General features: G+C 40.6%; 1 protein-coding gene across 1 annotated transcript in view; it reads left to right on the top strand.

Moving 5' to 3' along the window:
* The window catches only part of Apoltp (Apolipoprotein lipid transfer particle), an 85677-nt gene that overhangs the window by 61325 nt on the left and 4266 nt on the right, over window positions 1–20086 (top strand). The window contains exons 48-64 of the mRNA XM_089738975.1: window positions 94–229; window positions 809–995; window positions 1827–2017; window positions 2484–2729; window positions 5067–5303; window positions 5958–6290; window positions 7081–7246; window positions 8711–9641; window positions 10473–10668; window positions 12062–12195; window positions 13115–13356; window positions 14570–14772; window positions 15889–16042; window positions 16200–16441; window positions 17204–17328; window positions 17738–17932; window positions 19372–19493. Of these exons, the coding sequence (XP_089595101.1) occupies window positions 94–229; window positions 809–995; window positions 1827–2017; window positions 2484–2729; window positions 5067–5303; window positions 5958–6290; window positions 7081–7246; window positions 8711–9641; window positions 10473–10668; window positions 12062–12195; window positions 13115–13356; window positions 14570–14772; window positions 15889–16042; window positions 16200–16441; window positions 17204–17328; window positions 17738–17932; window positions 19372–19493 (4040 nt within the window). The remainder of the gene's footprint in view (window positions 1–93; window positions 230–808; window positions 996–1826; window positions 2018–2483; window positions 2730–5066; window positions 5304–5957; window positions 6291–7080; window positions 7247–8710; window positions 9642–10472; window positions 10669–12061; window positions 12196–13114; window positions 13357–14569; window positions 14773–15888; window positions 16043–16199; window positions 16442–17203; window positions 17329–17737; window positions 17933–19371; window positions 19494–20086) is intronic.

The raw sequence follows: 20086 nt of genomic DNA, 5'->3' as shown, positions 1-20086 counted from the left end.
TAAGGATGGAAAATAAAGAAAACTACAATACTACCTCAAAAGAAGTTTCACTTCTTTCACGTTCGCGCACCGTTTTTTTATTTTTATTTTCAGAGGCCACATGCACAAACCTGGTGCATCCCAGATCGGCGAGGTGGACGTGCGTTATGGCGGCGTGAAACACACGGACGGTTACTTCAACTTCACGACGCCCTTCCAGAAACTGAAATGGCTCAAATCTATATTTGACGTAAGGCTTTTTTTTAAGTCGTCGTGGCCTAACGGATAAGACGTCCGGTGCATTCGTGTTGAGCGATGTGTGTTCGAATCTCTGGCGGGTACCAATTTATCTAATGAAATACGTACTCAACAAATGTTCACGATTGACTTCCACGGTGAAGGAATAACATCGTGTAATAAAAATGAAACCCGCAAAATTATAATTTGCGTAATTACTGGTGGTAGGACCTCTTGTGAGTCCGCGCGGGTAGGTACCACCACTCTGCCTATTTCTGCCGTGAAGCAGTACTGCGTTTCGGTTTGAAGGGCGGGGCAGCCGTTGTAACTATACTTGAGACCTTAGAAGCACACGGTCTTTGTCGAAGGATAGAACGACATTGGATCCCCCACGCTGAGACTACAGTAGCGTTCCATTAATACCCTTTTATTATTGCTAAAATGGGTACACGAACTTACAACCTTGAGATATGGGTTCTAAGTCTCCGTTTTAACTTTACATCCTCCAAACGCATTACTGCTTCACGGAAGAACAACAACACGCCCCAATCTTCTAACCTCGCAACATCAATTGCAACAATTTCGTTCACAGATCAACAATATAGAGGAACATTCGGACAACAAAGTGAACTTGTATTGGCCGAACAAGACAGCGTCCGTGAACACGACCCACCAGTACTCCAAGGACGCGGGCGGGTTCAAGCAGACCGGACAAATAGCTCTGTCTGTTCCGCTCAGCACCCAGCACTTGGTCAACACCGAGTATTATTATCTGCAAGGTACGTACGGACTTGAAACGCCTCAAAGTCAATGATAAATGTATCCATTTCGTGTCTCCTTATAGATTACAGATCTTATACTATTGCATTGTATTGTTTACAGTTCTCGTACCCTAAATCATAAGAATTATTTTTTTACGAAAATTAGTTCTTTTTGTTCTTTTCTTACATAACTGTGCGTTTTTAAGTCTCTACTTTTAAGGCAGTGTCTTATCATTTTCTTGGCTTAGTACACCAATAGAATGTTAGATGATAGTTACATTTGATAGTATTACATTAATTGTGTGTTCAGGTTCGACATATATTATAACAGACTAGTCTGTACAATGACGCGGAGTTAATCTGTACTTAATAAAATATTTCAAATCGAATTGACTTTTTGGCGGGAACGCGAGGAGTGAAGTTTTGTGATTTGTTTTATTTTGTCTATTTAGTGTTTCTTGTGTTATTTGTAATAACGGTGGTTTATTAACTGTTTAATATCTGTGAAAGTGCACAAATTAGGGAAAATGAAACAAAGCCGCTGGACGTAACTTGCCGGGATCCTCCAAAAAGTCCACTGAAAAAATCTCAATAAATGACGATCATTTTACTGAAATTATATTTCATCCCATATCATTTCATTTCATCCCAGTTGATTAATGTCTCAAATTAATCATCTTCATTTCATTTTATTTCACTTCATATTATAATTTTTCATAAAAATAAGAATATAGATTAAGATTAAGATAAGACATGACTTAAAGGTCTTAGTTACCAGGTCATAAAATCCTTTAAAAAAATCAAATCACATTATTGCCAGGTTCTTAGTACATTAATGAATATTTACAGGAGACAAGTCTAGTAACGGTAACGCGACCGTCGATCTGGACGGGGATCGGTTCGTGAAGGGCTCCTTCAAACAAATCCTCAGTAAAAGCGAAAGGAATTTGGACCTTGCCACAACGGACATAGAGGTCGAAAACGTACACACGCCGGTCGGCGTTAAGTACATACACGAATACGACGAAACCGGGAAAGTTGTAAGCTATTTATAATTATTACAAAGCTGTTAAACTCGTGCTTCTTGGTATTGTATTTAGTTTAAAGGCAAAAAAATAAATAAATAATATATATATATGTCTCAAACGAATCCTAGAGTATTTGGGACGCCTGCAAAGAAAGACCGAACGAACAACCTTGAAGAAATTGACTGGTAGGTTCACAGGCTCACAGCCCACCTGGTGTTAAGTGGTTACTGGAACCCATAGACATCTACAACGTAAATGCGCCACCCACCCGTGGTGCGTGGTGGTACCTACCCGCGTGGACTCACAAGAGGCCCTATCACCCGAGCTACGATGTATTCCAGTAACTCCTTAACATCAGATGGACCGTGAGCTCGTCCACCTATCTTAGCAATAAAAAATAAATAAAATAAAAAAGCACAGCCGAATCTCTCTCCTAAACTTAACTGCCGAAGCTACCATAACTCAACTTAACCCGCAGGACGTGAAGCAAGCGACCGTGTTCCACCTGCACAACGCGACCAAGTTCAACGTGACCGGGAAGCTGGACGTGCTCACGTACGACACTGGCAAGGACCTGAGGCTCACCGCTGTCCACGGCGCCCGCACCTGGACCTTCGACAACCACTACGAGGCCTTCGACAAGGAGCTCAAGCAGGGCAGCAAGATTAAATGGATCGAAGACTACTGGATCAACTATGACATCCACGTCACTAATATGACGACGGTACGTGACGTTTTCATTTATCCGTATAATAATACGTGAAGGAAAAACTTTGTATCCCTTTTTACGAAAATTGCGCGGACGGAGGAGTATGAACTTTTCCACACTTATAGAGAATTTAGAGAAGGAGTGCAGAATGTTAATATTTTTTTAAAATTATGCCTAAAAAATACATTAAATCAATAAAAAAACATTACATACACTACATACCATGTTTTTGACACACACCAGCATGAATACTATTTATTTATTGCCAAACTTTTGTTCTTGACGTCTGTAGTCAAATTGAGAATAGATTAAATATTGTTTAACTTTATGAATATTTTTCTATAATGTAGTCTTGGCGAAATTTGTGATTATAGAAGTATAATATTCTTTGTACATTGAATCATAATAATGTACAAATTTACAATTTCAATTAATTATAGTCGAATTTCGACTACTGGGGGACCACTAACTAGTCCGTATAATAATGCCTATAGAAGTTTCAGCTGTCAACGGTACTTCATGGGTAAAAATTTCATAGTACTTTCAAACTCCGATAGATGGCGCTAGTGGTTTTGTCAAATAGATTATTTTCTTATTTAGCGATAGATTAATGAGTAGTTAAGGTTAGCCGAAATGGAACGAACCTTTACACTAGATATTGTTATATCAGAATCTTTTTTTATTTTTTTTTATTGCTTTAGATGGGTGGAGGAGCTCACAGCCAACCTGGTGTTAAGTGGTTATATGAGCCGATAGACATCTACGACGTAAATACGCCACCCACCTTGACAACAGCTGCTCCGCCCTTCAAACCGAAACGCATTACTGCTTCACGGCAGAAATAGGTAGCACCTACCCGTGCGGACTCACAAGAGGTCCTACCTACTACCTACCTATGGCGAAAGTTTGTCACGTGTAATGAACTCATGACATAGAAGTAAATAGTATTAGAGTCGTCCTAGCCTAAAGGATAAGATGCCCGGTGAAATCTTATCGTACGATGCGACGATACCGGCGTTCGAACCCTGCATACAGGTAATAGCTGTAAAAATTAAAACTGCAATAAATATATTTGTGTAATGACTGGTGGTAGGGCATCTTAGACCCCACAAGGGTGGATACCACCAGCCTTTTTATTTATCAATAGCATAACTGCTTCACCATGGAAGGCATTTGTAAACATTCGTTAAGTACGTATTTCATTACAAAAATCGGTATCTGTCTGCGGGATTCGAACTCCGGCGCAGTTGCGTTGTTCCACACGAATGCACCAGACGTCTTATCCTTTAGTAGACTAGTCAACAAGCCAATTGGACCAACTTTTTTCAATTGCCAATTGCCAATATCTCAAAAAGTAATAAAGATTTTTCAAATTTGAAAAAAAATTCAAAAAGAGGAGGAAATTTCCTAAAAAAGTCTTTATTCCCGAAACTGTAAGCTCAATATTTACAATTTTCCCAGAGGGATGAAAATACGGCCGAAAACGGGTACTCTGGCTTGGACAAGCCACGCCCACTTTGGGCACTTTAATAATAAAAAAATGTTAAACATACATAATATAAAAGCGCAAGTGAATTTCAACAAAGCGCAGCAATTCGTAGTGAAATTTATTTGCTCCAACAACAACCATTAATATTATTACCTCATCGAAACACCAAAGAGAAGAGGCCACAAAAAAAAACATGTGTGCAATTCACACGTGGTAGAAGTGAAACCTTCAAAAATTTTGGCTTCAAGATAATGAGACGAATGTAAAATTTCGTGAAAAGGATAATTGAGTCGACTATTATCAAAGCCGGCAATGTGACTTTTGGACAATTATTGGTAAATCAGAAAAACGAATTATTGACTTTGTATTCCATTGGCAGTCACAAAACTCTTCTGAACGACATCTTAGATAAATAACAGGTTAAGTATTAACCTTCATTTAATGCAGGTTTTGAACCGTATTCTTTGAAGGAGACGATTATATTCAAATCAATCTGTATTGATATATCAATAACATTTTTTTGTCCAAATGCACAGATTGCCACCTTTGATAATAGACGACTCAATTGTAGCTTTTAGTAATGATCATAGTGATACAAAGTTTGTTAATTATTTTACATTTTATTCGTATATATTAAATAGATTTATTCAGAATGTATTAAGTACGAATCTTAGGTACGAAGCAGAACACAAAGAGAGCCACGAATATAAGAAACACTGTACAATGCTTCCTATCTCATTTTCTCCCACGTTAAATCTTATGTCTGTCTCTTTTTACTGTCGCTTTTTCGTTTCATCATTATAAGGCTAAATAAGTTTTTACTTCAACAATATTTCAATTACAAATTTTGTTTGATTTTTTAGGCGGACACCGAATCGCAACAACTCGTGATGAATGTTTACTATCCATTGCGGACCTTCAATCTGGTGGCGGTATACAACTTACAAGACACCCTGCTCGATGGTAAAGCACAACTGAACTGGGACGTGAAAGCCGAGAACAAAACAGCCGAATTGAGAGGCAGGTGGGAGAACCCCCCCATAAAAGAGGGGAACATGCATAACATCGATTTGATACTGTCGCATCCTTCGTTCAGGAAGGTAAGCTCTTCTCTTTCATTTATTTATTATTTATTTGGAAAACCAAACATATAATGAATTTAAAAAAAACGGTGCGCGTGCAACTTGGTGCAGGTGAATGAAGTGAAACTTCTTTTTCGATGTGTAGTATTGTGGTTTTCTTAATTTTTCATTCTTAAATCAGATTGCTCTTGTAGTAGAGATGACATTCATATTGTATATATTTTAAATTATAGATAGAAAAACAAATAAACATATTTTTTAAAACACTTCATTTAGATATTGGAGCTACTCGTTGCTAACGCTCGCGCTGGCCTGTAGCAGGTAGACTACGCGCGTGCGTTCGAGTGCGACGCATTCACTCTCGCTCTGTCTCTTTCTAGTATGGTAGCGTTAAACGTTTAACGCAACCTTGTTGGAAGTCGCATTAGAAGTTTCACTTCCAAAAATCAAAAAAGTTTCCACCATCAAAATCACATATAAGTAGAAAGTGAACAAAAAAAATTAAAATTTATCAATTTAAGTTTACAAAAACAAAAAAAAGGATGGTATTTTATATTCTAGCAGTACCATCTATTCCAGTCACGAAACAGACCTACGTTATTTCATAACGTTTATTGGCTCTATCACACCGATTACAAACAAATAGTATAAATGAGCTTTTTTCTTCCACAGGACGTGAACTTGAAAGCTCAGTACTCGAGCACGCCGGCGGTGATGTCGAACGTGTCGCTAGAGCTGCAATACTCGGACATAGAGAGCGAATATCTAAAATTAAAATCGATTCTAACCGATAACTCGAATGGTCCGATACGCGATTACTCATTCGCGCTGACCTGCACGCACCCCTCCACGTACCTAGACCTGGACATGAAGTCCGACGTGAACATACACAGCAAGTGGTATTACTTCTACAACTACTACAGGTTCCAGAAGTCGCTGTATTACGAGAAGATAAGGCAGAGCAAGCTCGTGGTGGACACCACGAAGAGCTTCGTCAATTGGGAGGTTCGTAAAGTATTTCTGGAGATTGGAGGCGCTCGGCCGCGGCTCAGGCGTTGCTGATGTCTATGAGCATCAATGAGGTGCTATCTGAGTCGTATACCCTTTAACGCATTAAAAAGGGGCGGGCAGCTCTTATTCGAGTCTCAAATCATAAACAAATATTCAAATCACAGCGATAAATTATAATTAATTCAACTAGCTCTATTTGTCTACATAAAGGTAGGTTCACATAACACATATATCGTATATAGAATATTAGGATATTATTAGGAAATTATGTCTTGTTATTGAGAAAACTATTTTAGTTTGATTGATTCCAAACTGAACAATGAATAACAGTCCAACTAAAGTATCTGATTTAATTCTCATTTAGACTGCGAAGTTGTTATAAAGACTAACGTAGGTGCTGAAAAATAATGGATTTTTATATTAATCGTTTATTTTTTGTTATAATCGATTTTCATAATCTATCCTCTAAATATTAAAAATCGATTTGTAATAAATTGCTTATATTAGTTATTCTTTTTTTAGGTGTTCCTTAAACTTCAAGGAAGTTTTCTGTTTTTTTAGTTATGAGACTAATAGGTAGTCATGTCGTTCTTAACATTTTGATAAAATGTGTAATAATACTAAAATTAGTAGAAAAAGTTAGTTAGAAATGTCGATTTTTGTTTGTTAATCAATTTTTTACAAATCTATTTATTTTAAACATCGAAAAATCGATTGTTTAATAATCGATTTTTTCCCTTCGAAGTCACAACCCTAAGATAAACGATATTTAACTTTATTGCAGCGTACCAACGAGACGTACTTCTACAGAGTGAACGGCACTTGGGACCTCACGTATCCGGACTACACGATAAAGTCATTCATACATCGCACCACCGGCAATGACACCGGTCTGGCCGTGCTCTCAATGAAAGACAAGTCCTTGGTCGCCCATCTGAATAGTACTGACGGTAAGATTACAGGCCTATGTTTTTTTTTATGGCTTAGATGGGTGGACGAGCTCACAGCCCACCCATAGTGTTAAGTGGTTGCCGGAGCCCATAGACATCTACCTAAATCTGCAACCCACCCTGAGATATGAGTTCTCAGGTCTCAGTATAGTTACAACGGCTGCCCCAACCTTCAAACCGAAACGCATTACTGCTTCACGGCAGAAATAAGCAGGGTGGTGATACCTGCCCGTGCAGACTCACAAGAAATCCAACCACCAATAAAATGTCTATGTCATTGACAATGTCCAAACAAAGAAGCAGCTATCAAACCTATTAATGTCTAACCAAAAAAAAGTTCAATTTTGTCCTACCTACTTATGACGTCACGACGATGGTGCGTCTTGCGATCTCGTCTCAAAATTGCGACTTCGGAATATGGGGCACAGATTATATCAGAAACATATCACGCTGATAATCCGTCCAAAATGATTTCATCTATATATATAAAAATGAATTGCTGTTCGTTAGTCTCGCTAAAACTCGAGAAAGGCTGGACCGATTTGACTAATTTTGGTCTTGAATTATTTGTGAAAGTCCAGAGAAGGTTTAAAAGGTAGATAAATATGAAAATCCTCTGAATTAATTAAAAATAACAGTTTTGTTTTCCCTTTGATTTGTCCCCCGTCGGACGGATTCCTTTTGTTTATTTTATACAAAAGCTTAGGTCTTTTATTTCTCGATTGAGGCACTACGGAGTCTGTCGGGTCAGCTAGTTAATAATAAAATTAAATTTTTGTTAAATATTAAATGTGTTCTCAATATAAAATCGTAAAGATACTATAAATTTTAAAGTACAGTAGCAAGTGATAAAAATCAACCTGTGGAAAGAGCACGGTGCGCTAACAGTCCGACCGCACGCTGTCACACTTGAACGTAACATCGGCAGTGTGCGACAGAGACAGCGCTCTACGAAGCCGATATTAACCGATCGCCTCTACTCAAATATCGATGTGCAATATTTATTGCCGGGCACTGTAGCAAATGTTGAAAATAGGCCGATTGTCTCACCGGAGCCCATAGACATCTAGAACGTAAATGCGCCACCCACCTTGAGATATGAGTTCTAAGGTCTCAGTATAGTTACGAGGGCTGCTCCACTCTTCAAACTGAAACGCATTACTGCTTTACAGCAGAAACAGGCAGGGTGGTGGTATCTACCCGTGCAGACTCAGATGAGGTTCTACCACCAGTAGCTACGCAAATTATAAGTTTGCGGGTTTTATTTTTATTACACGATGCTATTCCTTCACCGTGGAAGTCAATCCACATTTGTTGAGTACGTATTTCATTATAAAAATTGGCACCCGCCTACGCGATTCGAACATCATTGCATCGCCACATACGAATGCACCAGACGTCTTATCCTTTAGGCCACGACGACTTCAATGACAAATGAACTTCATTTAAAAATATCTTTTCCAGACATATCGTACCATCTAGTTGGTAACATTGTTAACACGAGATCAGCGAAACTAGACGCGTGGCGCGACTTCGATGACGTCACAACCGTAGACCTGGCTTCGTACATCCGCCTCAACCACTCCCGCCTACTGACCAGCTCGCTGGTGTGGCGGCCGCAGATCTTCAGCGAAGTCAAAGCTCAAGCGGTCTCCACGCTGAAGCTTTTATACGGCCAAATAAATGACAGTCTGGTCATACTGAAAGAAGCGCCCATGGAAGCTCACTTGGCGCTCAAAGCGATATGGGCAGACGCTAGACCTAGGATCGGTGATTTCTTGCACGACTTAGACGACCTGCAAGTGATCAAAGACGATTTAGACGACTTTGAAACATTCTTAAACGAATCCTATAGTAAAAATGATTTTTACGTGAAAGACATAGTCGAGTTTACTTACTACGTGCTAGACGAAATGGCCATAAGGAATCATTTGGAGAGTCTGCCCGGCATAGTTAACGACATGTGGGGGATGATGGGCAACACCAGTCAGTCCATCAAGCAGAGTCTGACATACGTGGTCGACACTATAAAACACGCCTACGCGAATTTCTTGGAGTCCGTGAACAAGGCTCTGGAGGCAGATTTTATGGAACTGGTGTCGGAGCGCCTCGAAGCCATGATATTACAGTACGATAACTTCATCAGGGACCTCCACATGAAATTGTTGGAGTATTGGGAGGAGACTTGGGTGAACGCGACCAATCGTTTGACCAAATATTGGCACGAGCTACTCAAGTCTATTGAGCCGCTGTTCTTCAAGATCCTGCATTACAGCGAGTCGTTCGTTTTCACGGTGTGGAAGAGTTTGATGGACTTCTTTTACAATCGCACCCAGGAGTTGACGGATTCGCCGTATTTCAACTACGTTTCGACGTTTGGTCATGAAATGGACAAGTAAGTTATACTAATTTTTTTTAAAGAGATTTTATGACCTGGTAACTAGGACCTTTAAGTCATGTCTTTTTTTTTATTTACGCGCAAATATAATTTTTACAACAAGCAATTAATTTTGCACGTTTATTGCCATTAATTAATTTTATTATAGTTGTATATATATATTTTTTTTAATCTATTCTCATATTTAATTTTATAATATAACAAATCAAAATAATTTAACATAAATCAATTAATTTTTAACTTTTTTTAATTTATATTCTTTTTTTTAATGAAAAATGTAAATATGGAGTGAAATGAAATGAAGATGATTTGATTAATTTGAAATATTAATCAACCGGGATGTAATTAAATGAGATGAGATGATATGGGATGGAATATAATCTCAGTAAAATGGTAATTTGCTGAGATTTTTTCAGTGGACTTTTTGGAGGATCCCGAGAAGTTACGCGCTAGTTAAGTAGTTAAGTAAATGCGCCCTGCTGAAAGTCTGGTCAAAGAGTTAGTTGCACTGTTGGCAATCTATGAATATGCATAAACATGGTCGTGGACGACAACTTCTTATAAGACTTCTATTTTTGCAAGCTTGACTTCCAAATAGAATATTATGCTGTTTCACAAAACTCCACCTGGATGAACAAGTCAGTGGATCACCCCATGTTAACTGGTTATCGCCTTGAAGCCTTGGTCTCAATTGTATAACAACTCTACAAACCTTCAAACTGGAACGTAAGGCTGCGTAGTGGCATAACAATCAGTGTCGTGGCACTCACCCGAGCGGGCTCAAAATGCTTTCCAACAACAGTAAAATACGCTAATATCATCTTTCAGAATCTACAAGGACCTGGTGAATAACGACTTGATAACTAACATAAAGAAGTACAGCAAGAAACTGTGGGATGCTGTCTGGACCAAGATAGAGAAATACATCCCGTTCAAAGACGAGATAGTGCAGCTTTACAACGAATTCAAGGACAGCTGGCAGGACTTCCTCAAGACTCCGCAGGTCGTCTACGTCAGGGAGAAGGTGAGCCCGATCAATATCGAACTTTTAAAAGCTCAGCTGTTGTGAAGCGACTTTTTGACCAAACTCGACGTACATTTCGCCTTTTGTTCTTGTTTTGTTTATTAATACATAAATAAAATAAAAATAAAATAATATTTCATACAAATTACCTATAAAAACAAAATTAAATCTTTGTGATTAGTGAACTAACAAATATGTTTGCTGACTAATATCAGGTATTGTTTCCACTTGCAAGAACCCTTCCTCGCGTAAAAGCATTCTCTAAGGATTCTCTATATTAGGCAATTCTAACCCAATTGATAGTTACTTCTTTCTTTCTTGCTTGCTTGCTTGTGTTAGCGCGCAATGAATGCGTACAAAATTTATGGTTCGTAAACTAGTTGGCTGATTTTTTATTATGTACCATTGCATTATGTTAAGTACTATGAGCATTCAGAACTTATTGCATAAACCTATGAACTAGCTCACGGCCCACCAATTGGTTAGCGGGGCCTTTAGACATCACGTGAAATCCACCGTCGATCTTGAAACGTTAAGTCTAAATCTCAATTGTATACTAATAACCACTGCCTCACCCTTCCAACTGACGCCACCTTCGTACCAGTAACGACCTACCCGGGCATTCTCATTAAACACCGCTTTAACTTTTATCAAACGATGCTAATCTTTCATCGTCCTACTGGTGGTAGGACCTCTTGCGAGTCTGCGCGGGCAGGTACCACCACCCTGCATATTTCTGCCGTGAAGCAGTAATGCGTTTCGGTTTGAAGGCAGCCGTTGTAACTATACCTGAGACCTTAGAACTTATATCTCAAGGTGGGTGGCGCATTTACGTTGTAGATGTATATGGGTTCCAGTAACCACTTAACACCAGGTGGGCTGTGAGGTCGTCCACCCATCTATTAGATGATGATGATGAAACAACGTGGAAATCAATCGTGAATCAGTAATCAGTACTAGTTTCTTTAGAGATTTCGGTACCTGCCTTCTGGATTCGAGCACCGACCCATTCGCGTCACTGGTCGACCTATATTTTCATATTTGTGGGACTTTTGGGCGAGAACGCGAGGAGTCAAGTTGTGGGATTTGTTTTCTTTGGTCTATTTAGTATTTCTTCAGGTTTAAATGTGTAATAACGGTGGTTTATTAAATGTAGTATCCATGAAAGTGCACAAATGTGGGAAAATGAAACAAAACCGTTGAACGTAACTTCTCGGGATCCTCCAAATTCATTTCATTTCATGTCATATTTCATATTCATTAACTTCATAATATCATTTTTCATATAAAAAAGTTTTCATTTAAATTAAAATAAGATTTGACCTAAAGGTCTTAGTTACCACGTCATATAACGCCTTTAAAAATATATATATTTGTACATATTCTTGTACAGTACCAAGAAGCCTACGTCCGTCTGAAGTGGTGGTACGACTACTTCCTGATCGGCGAGGCCTTGAACACAATCGGCGAAATCATCTACGTGAAGCTCACGGACTTGGCGAAGACTGCACTGCAGTACGAAGAACTGTGAGTACATCAGTATATACAATTAAAAATAGCTGCTATATCGTCACTATTAAAGTCTAGTACGTGGTGTTCATATGTCTTATAGACAGACAGACAATGTGATGAAAGAAATTGAACCGCGCTTCGCCGTGATGCTTTAGTTTCATTAGGTCTGTATCAGCTTTGACTATCTATGACACTATGATACTAGACAAAGGCAGACTGATATGCTACAACATCTTGAAGATGGAAGTCACGATCCTCACACATGAGAACACTATTAGGGAAGAAGGACTGAGGATAGGCAGGCGGGTATACCGTCCCACCAGATAATGAGTGGTTACCGCCGCTTATGAATGTCGATCATGTGTCCATGTTCATGCATAGATTGTGGCAAACGTCCCACATGATTACCATCAATTGTCTTTTTTTTTTTTCTTACCTAAGCTGAGAGCCTTGAGAGGCTATTTCAGCGTAACCTTAACTAGTAGGTGAGCTCACGGGGCTCAAACCTGACGACGTTGCTAACACGAACCCTAGCAAGAGTCGTACTTTGCAGAATCTACCACCACTGAGAAGATTCGTCGAGAAACTCAGTGGGCTGGGTTAATTTACTCGTCGAGACCTTCGTCGCAAGCGACGGGTTCGACGAGAACGATGACCGGTGCTTGAGGTACCTAAAAGCACCTTTAGTGGATCGGGAGGATCCGAAATGACGTATTTGGGGCGACGTCGACTGTTTACCATTCGGTCCGCAGGATCGGGAACGTAGTTACCGGCGGCCATGATGAGAGGGTTCTCGTGTCGTGCCGCTTTATCGAACTGGCGCATCGACGTCGACTGTAGATATTTACTACTCTAAGTCCAGGTCGTCATGGAGGTCGACGTTCCTCAATCTTTACCGTCGATCATATGTTCACGCACACAACATTCGTTACAGGCACCGCACGCCTAAAACAAACTTCATATTCGATCCCCGAGTGGGGGAGATCGTCCTCGAGCAGAAGCTGCCGATGTCCTGGCACGCCTTCAACAGCTCGCCGGACTTCACCGAGATATCCGAGTACAAGACCGTCCGCGACTTCTTCGACGAGTGGCTCACCACCAACAAGAGCATCTGGTCCTACTACTACGAGATAAGGCCGTACATGGACCTCAACAACTTGATGCCGCCTTTCCCTGGTCAGTGTGGAGTTTTTTTTTTTATTCGGCCCACCTGATGATGTGTGGTTACCGTCGCCCATGGACTTCAGCAATGTCAGGGCCAGAGTTAAGCCGCTGCCTACCGCTTAATACTCTCCACAAGGCTCGTTTGAAGAAGGACATGTCATAGCGCTCGGGAACACCGTGGAGGGGAACTCATTCCACAGCCGGATGGTACGTGGTAAGAAAGACCTCTGGAAACACACTGTGGATGAACGCAGCGATTCCAGATGATATGGATGAACTCACAGCCCACCTGGTGTTAAGTGGTTACTGGAGCCCATAGACATCCACAACGTTAATGCGCCACCCACCTTGTTAGTAATATAAGTTCTAAGGTCTCAGTATAGTTAGAACGGCTGCCCCACCCTTCAAGTGGTTCTACCACCAGTAATAATTGCCCGAGCGCTATGTCATGTCCTTCTTCAAACGAGGCTTGTAGAGAGCACTTAACGGTAGGCAGCGGCGTGGCTCTACCCCTGACATTGCTGAAGTCCACTGGCGGCGGTAAGCACTCACCATCAGGTGGGCCGTATGCTCGTCTGCCTACATATATACCTAAATAACTAGCCGTACTCACCCGCTTCGCTGGGCATTTATAAGTAACATTATTATTTATTGTCATTATTATTAGGGAGTCCAACACTCATATAAATATTAGCCTATCCATTAAGTACATGTATTTTCTGCATGGATACCAAGTTTCAAGTCAATCGGATGCACGGTTCAGTAGTTATAACGGAACATCCATAAAAACCACTGTAGATTTATATGTTAGTATAGATATAAATAAACACCCAGATAAAGCGCAAATAAATCTGTTCATCACAAAAATGTTTCCCCGATGCGGGAATGGAACCCGCGACCCTCAGTGCAACAGTCAAAGCCGCTAACTACTGCACTAGCGAATCAATTTATCTCTTTCATTTTGTAATTATTATTTTTTCTTGCAAATATGTAAAAGCGGTTGTTGACAAACATTTAAATATTAGTTGCCACTTAGTACCTGGGTAAAGTTTAATAATTACTAGTAATCACTGTTTGCCGCAAACGTCTACACTACTTTTTTACTGATATTTATCAAAACAACATTTTATCATTTAAAATAATAATCAAATCAATTTTTTAATATTATTTAAGTCATTATCGACGCCAACTACTTATGTTTTATGTCAGACCATTTTGAACGCAGGCATAGCTATGATGACGGAACAAGGCGCCCTGGTCACTTACGACAAGCAAGTGTTCACGGTGTCCGAGCGCGGCGTGTTCCTGCTCACGAAGGACTACAGGCGCGACAACTTCACCGTGCTCATGGCTTCCAACGACAGAGGCACATACGACCTCGTGCTCGTTACCAGAACGAAACTGGTCTACATTGATCTTTCTAAAGAGGTAGAAGAAGCCACGTTTTGTAATTTATACGAACATCGAAACAATAATACATGGTGCACCACGCGGGATGAGATGTCCTAGTTTTCTCCCGCGGTGCACATACTATTTTTTCTCCTACCAGGCTGAAAGTTCGTGGAGTACCGAGCCGGGGTCCAGGGGCGAAGCCCTGGCAGGGAGTAGGGGGGGCGGATCCTCCCATTCTCATAAAAAAACAATTTAACTGTTTTTTAATTTTTGAATAAACTACTACTAATTGAATAAGAACTGTCTGATGAACTCATCTTTGTTTAATACTTCACTATTAAATTTTATTGTCTTTGTTTATTTCACTTTTAAACTAAACACAATATTGCAAATTACCCGAGCACAACAATGGCGGAGAATTTTAGATGTGTGAGAGCAGACGTAGACACTAACGCGCATGCGCACCTGTCAGTACCCAGGGAGGAAAAGTTACACTTTCTTCCCTGTACAGGGAGGGAGGGAAACCGAACTTTCGGCGTAGGTAGGAGAAAAACAGTATTTTCGATTGATTTATTAAAAGCAAGGTCACTTTCACGTTTTAATGTCCGAGCTCAGGTAACGGAGCAACAAAAAAAAACATATTTTTTCCTTCCACTAACATTACAGAATTATTCGAAATACCCTCTGTTTTATTAAAAACGTAATTTCTCTTTTTTTTTTTGGGTTTTTATGACCTGGTAACTAAGACTTTTAGGTCAAGTCTTATTTTAATTTTAATGAAAACTTTTTTATATGAAAAATGATATTATCAATTGAAATGAAGTTGATTAATATGAAACATCGCATTAAATGATATGAGATGAGATGATATGGGATGAAATATAATCTCAGTAAAATGGTGGTCATTTCCTGAAAAATTTTCAGTGGGCTTTTTGGAGTATCCCGAGAAGTTACGTTCAGTGGCTTTGTTTCATTTTCCCACATTTGTGCGCTTTCACAGATACTAAACAGTTAATAAATCACCGTTATTACACATTTAACCCTGAAGAAACGCGAGAAAATCACACGACTTCACTCCTCGCGCGTTCCCGCCAAAAAGTCCTCGTATTTTCCACTGTCCACAATCGGCACTGTACTTTGTTTCCCCTGCAGCAAGTGTCGGTGAGCGACACGGTTCTGAGTCTGCCGGCCTCCGTCGAGGGTCTAGTGATAGACCGGCAGATGGAGACCTTGAGTGTGCGCGGAGACAGCGGCCTCGACGTGCAGTGCAACCTGCGCTTCAAGTCCTGCAAGCTGGGTGTCGAAGGTGGGTTGTGTGAGCGCACCAGTCAGCTGGCTACAAATGATTATTCAAATGTCCAAATAAGTATTCAAATGTATAAATGAGTATTCTAATGTACAAATAAAATGTCTTATGTATAAATTAGTGCTCTTATGTCTAAATGAGCTATGTACTACCACAGGTTGGTTCTACGCGACCCTGGGCGGGTTGCTGGGAACGTACAACAACGAGCAGTACGACGACCTGCAACTGCCAAACAACAGCTTCGCGACCAGTATCGGCGCGCTGGCGACGGCGTGGCGCCTCGGGCCCGCGCCCTCCGCCCCCGCGCCGCTCCCCGCACCCCCCACCCCGCACAACGAAACGCAGTGCGAGAAGTTCTTCCAGAATAAAGTTTCGCCTTTCCATCCCTGTTTCTCGGTGGTGAGCTAATTACTAGATCTAATTACTAGCTAATTATAGATAATGACTAGATTAATATTAAATCACAGCATAAATAAAAAAAAACATTTTTTTATTTCTAAGAAATAATAAAAAAAATTATGGTGATATTTTCATAAGTACCGTCGTGGTGTTGTGGTCGCTTTTTCGACGATGAGACGGCTATACATTATTATAGGTTTCAAGGTCGCGTCTCGAGGGGCGTGCCCGCATTCACGATTCGGCTGGTCTGTGGATTGAACCCAGAAAAAAATGCCTTATGTACGCACTTGAGAAGTTGTACTTCTTTGGCATGTAGGAATAATCTATTAACTAAACAATCACGAAATGCTCGGGATACCGCACCTTGAAGATGTCGTAGCCTAAGGGATAAGACGTACATTCGTATCGAGCGATGCAACTGTGCCAGTACTCGAATACCACAGACAAGTACCGAAATACGTACTTAACCCACGTTGACGAATCACTTTACCATGATTAAGGAACAACCTCATATAATCAAAGTCAAACACGCGAAAAAAATTGTATAGGCATTTTTATTAAATAATTGAGTCATAGACCTCAATGTATACAAGTTGCGATGTCTATGCGCTCCGGTAACCGCTTTCCACAATGCGGCTCGTAATATCATTCACTTGGTACCGCTATTAATACGAAAGAAGTATAACTTCAGGAATGATTTTACGAAAGAAGTATGACTTCAGGAATGTTTTGTAAGGGTCGTTTTGACGCATGTGTTGGCAGATCAAAGCGGCGCCGTTCTACTCGGAGTGCCAGGCGGGCGTGGAGGCGTGCGCGCTCGCCAGTGCGTACCTGGAACTGTGCACGCAGCAACACGTGCCCACGCACATGCCGGACCACTGCAACCAGTACGTACAATGTGCAGCATCATCGGCCCACAGAGGTCGGCTCCCCTCCTTTGTCGGCCATTTTTTTTCATGCTTAGATGGGTGGACGAGCTCACAACCCACCTAGTGTTAAGTGGTTACTGGAGCCCATAGACATCTACAGCGTAAATCTGCCACCCCCCTTGAGATATAAGTTCTAAGGTCTCTCAGTATAATTACAACTTCTGCCACACCCTTCGAACCAAAGGCATTACTGCTTCAGGGCAGAGACAGGCAGGGCGGTGGTACCTACCCGCGCTGACTCCCAAGAGGTCCTACCACCAGTAATTACGCAGATTATGATTTTGTTGTTGAATTCGAGATCATTGATATCCGACTTTACGTCTCGCAAACGCAACGACTCATGACGTCACAACTTTGCGCTTCGAAGGTGCACGACCCCGCACGGTGACGTCATAGACGAAGGGTCCTTCTACACGCTGGAAAACGTGCCGGAATCGACGGACGTGGTGTTCATAATCGAAGCGCAGGTCTGCAACAAGAACGTTAGGAAAACGAAGAATCTGGATCTCTTCCTGGAGACCTTCGACATACAACTGCAGGCCGGCGGCCTCACTGACAACCGGTGAGCGATCAAACGTCAAACTCCTTTTTCTTTTCTTACCTAACCTGACGGTCTAGAGCAGGCCTGGGCAAATGGCGGCCCGCGGTTGAATTTTGTCTGGCCCGTGAAGCATTGCATATATTATTATTAATAACACAAATATTAGTTTTTGTCTAACATAAATGCCGGTGAGAGCAAAAATTTTCTTCCGTATAACCGCTCTTTTCAGCGCCTCCTATTCGAAAACATAATTATGATAATTGAACAATTACAGTATGTATAATAGTCGCACAATTTTATTAATTATTATCTATATATTAATACGTGAAGCAAAAACTTTGTATCCCTTTTTACGAAAACTGCGCGGACGGAGGAGTATAAAATTTTCCACACTTATAGAGAATATAGAGAAGAAGTGCACAATGCTAATATTTTTTTAAAATAATGCATAAAAGATACATTAAATCAATAAAGAAAACATTACACACACTACATACCATGTATTTGACGCACACACGCATGCATACTATTTACTGTCAAACTTTTGTTCTTGACGTCTGTTGTCAAATTGAGAATAGATTAAATATTGTTTGTCTTTGTTAATATTTTTTATAGTGTAGTCTTGGCGAAATTTGTGATTATAGAAGTATAAAATACAATCATAATAGTGTACAAACTTACAATTCCAATTAATTATAGTCGAATTTCGACTACTGCGGGACCTCTAGTACTTATTATATCACACTATTGCATGAATAAACAAAATCGCAGTAGAACGCAAGTTATTTTATATTAATTTTAATTTGGAGAAATATCTTTCCGCAATAAGTTCGCGGAAAATTAAACGAAATAAAAGCAGATATAGATATACCGAGGGTGCATGCATCTTAAAACACTAAATAAATAATGAAACCGAAACTGATGTATTTGCTTAACATACTTTTCAATTCGAAGAGTCTGAACTGATTTTCTCAAAATTTATAAAAAAAATCAGTAATTGACATCCTTAGCAAAAACTATACTTAAAATTAGAAAAAAATGGTTTGGCCCGAGGCCACCGAGGAGAGGTCAAATTTTCATTTGCAATGTGGCCCGACTATCAAAATATTTGCCCACCCCTGGCCTAGAGAGACCATATCAGCGTAACCTTAACTAGTAGGTGAGCTCACGGGGCTTAAACCTGACGATTTTGCTAACACGAACTCTAGCAAGAGCTTCGCAGAATCTACCACCGGATCGGAAACGCGACCCACTGAGAAGATCCGCCTAGAAACTCAGTGGGCTGTGTCTGGGTTAATTTTTCTCGTCGAGCCCTTTGACGCAAGCGACAGGTTCGACGAGGACGGTGACCAGTGCTTGGAGTACAAAGATAAATGTTGATATCTCATGTCTATTATTGATATCTCAGGGGATACCGGAGTCATTTAATCAGCTGTTTTATGTAATAATTACAATTGCAGGTACGCGGTGGTCGGGTTCGGCGGGCGCGGCGTGTACAGACAGCCGAGGGCGGTGTACGTCAACAACAAAGTGTTTACTGACCCAATAGAAATATCGTCGCACTTCGACACTTTCCAAATCGGTGAGCCTGCACTGGTTTTTTGAAGTTCTACTTCGAAGACGTTCTTCAAATTATTTATCACATTTTTTTTGGCTATGTACGTTAGGTTAAGTTAGGTCAGGAGTCAAATTTTCATTACTGGAGGTAGGAACATCTAAGCAATAAAAATAAAAACGGCTGCCTCGCCCGTCAAACCGAAGCGCATTACTCTTCAAACAAAGCATTGGTTGGCGTTACGCCATTTGGTGACCCCAATTTTTTTAGGGCCGCGCTCACAGCCCACCTGGGGTTAAGTGGTTACTGGAGCCCATAGACATCCACAACGTATATGCGCCACACACCTTGAGATATAAGTTGTAAGGTCTCAGTATAGTTACAACGGCTGCCCCACCCTTCAAACCGAAACGCATTACTGCTTCACGGCAGAAATAGGCAGACCCACCCGCGCGGACTCACAAGAGGTCCTACCACCAGTAATTACGCAAATTATAGTTTTACGGGTTTGATTTTTATTACACGATGTTATTCCTTCACCGTGGAAGTCAATCGTGAACATTTGTTGAGTACGTATTTCATTAGAAAAATTGGTACCCGCCTGAGATTCGAACACCGGT

The sequence above is a fragment of the Bombyx mandarina genome, chromosome 28 (assembly GCF_030267445.1).
Source record: "Bombyx mandarina strain Sakado chromosome 28, ASM3026744v2".
In the NCBI taxonomy this organism is placed as follows: Eukaryota; Metazoa; Arthropoda; class Insecta; order Lepidoptera; family Bombycidae; genus Bombyx; species Bombyx mandarina.
Note: the sequence above shows the minus strand (reverse complement) of the source record. Positions and strands in the feature narration are given on the sequence as shown.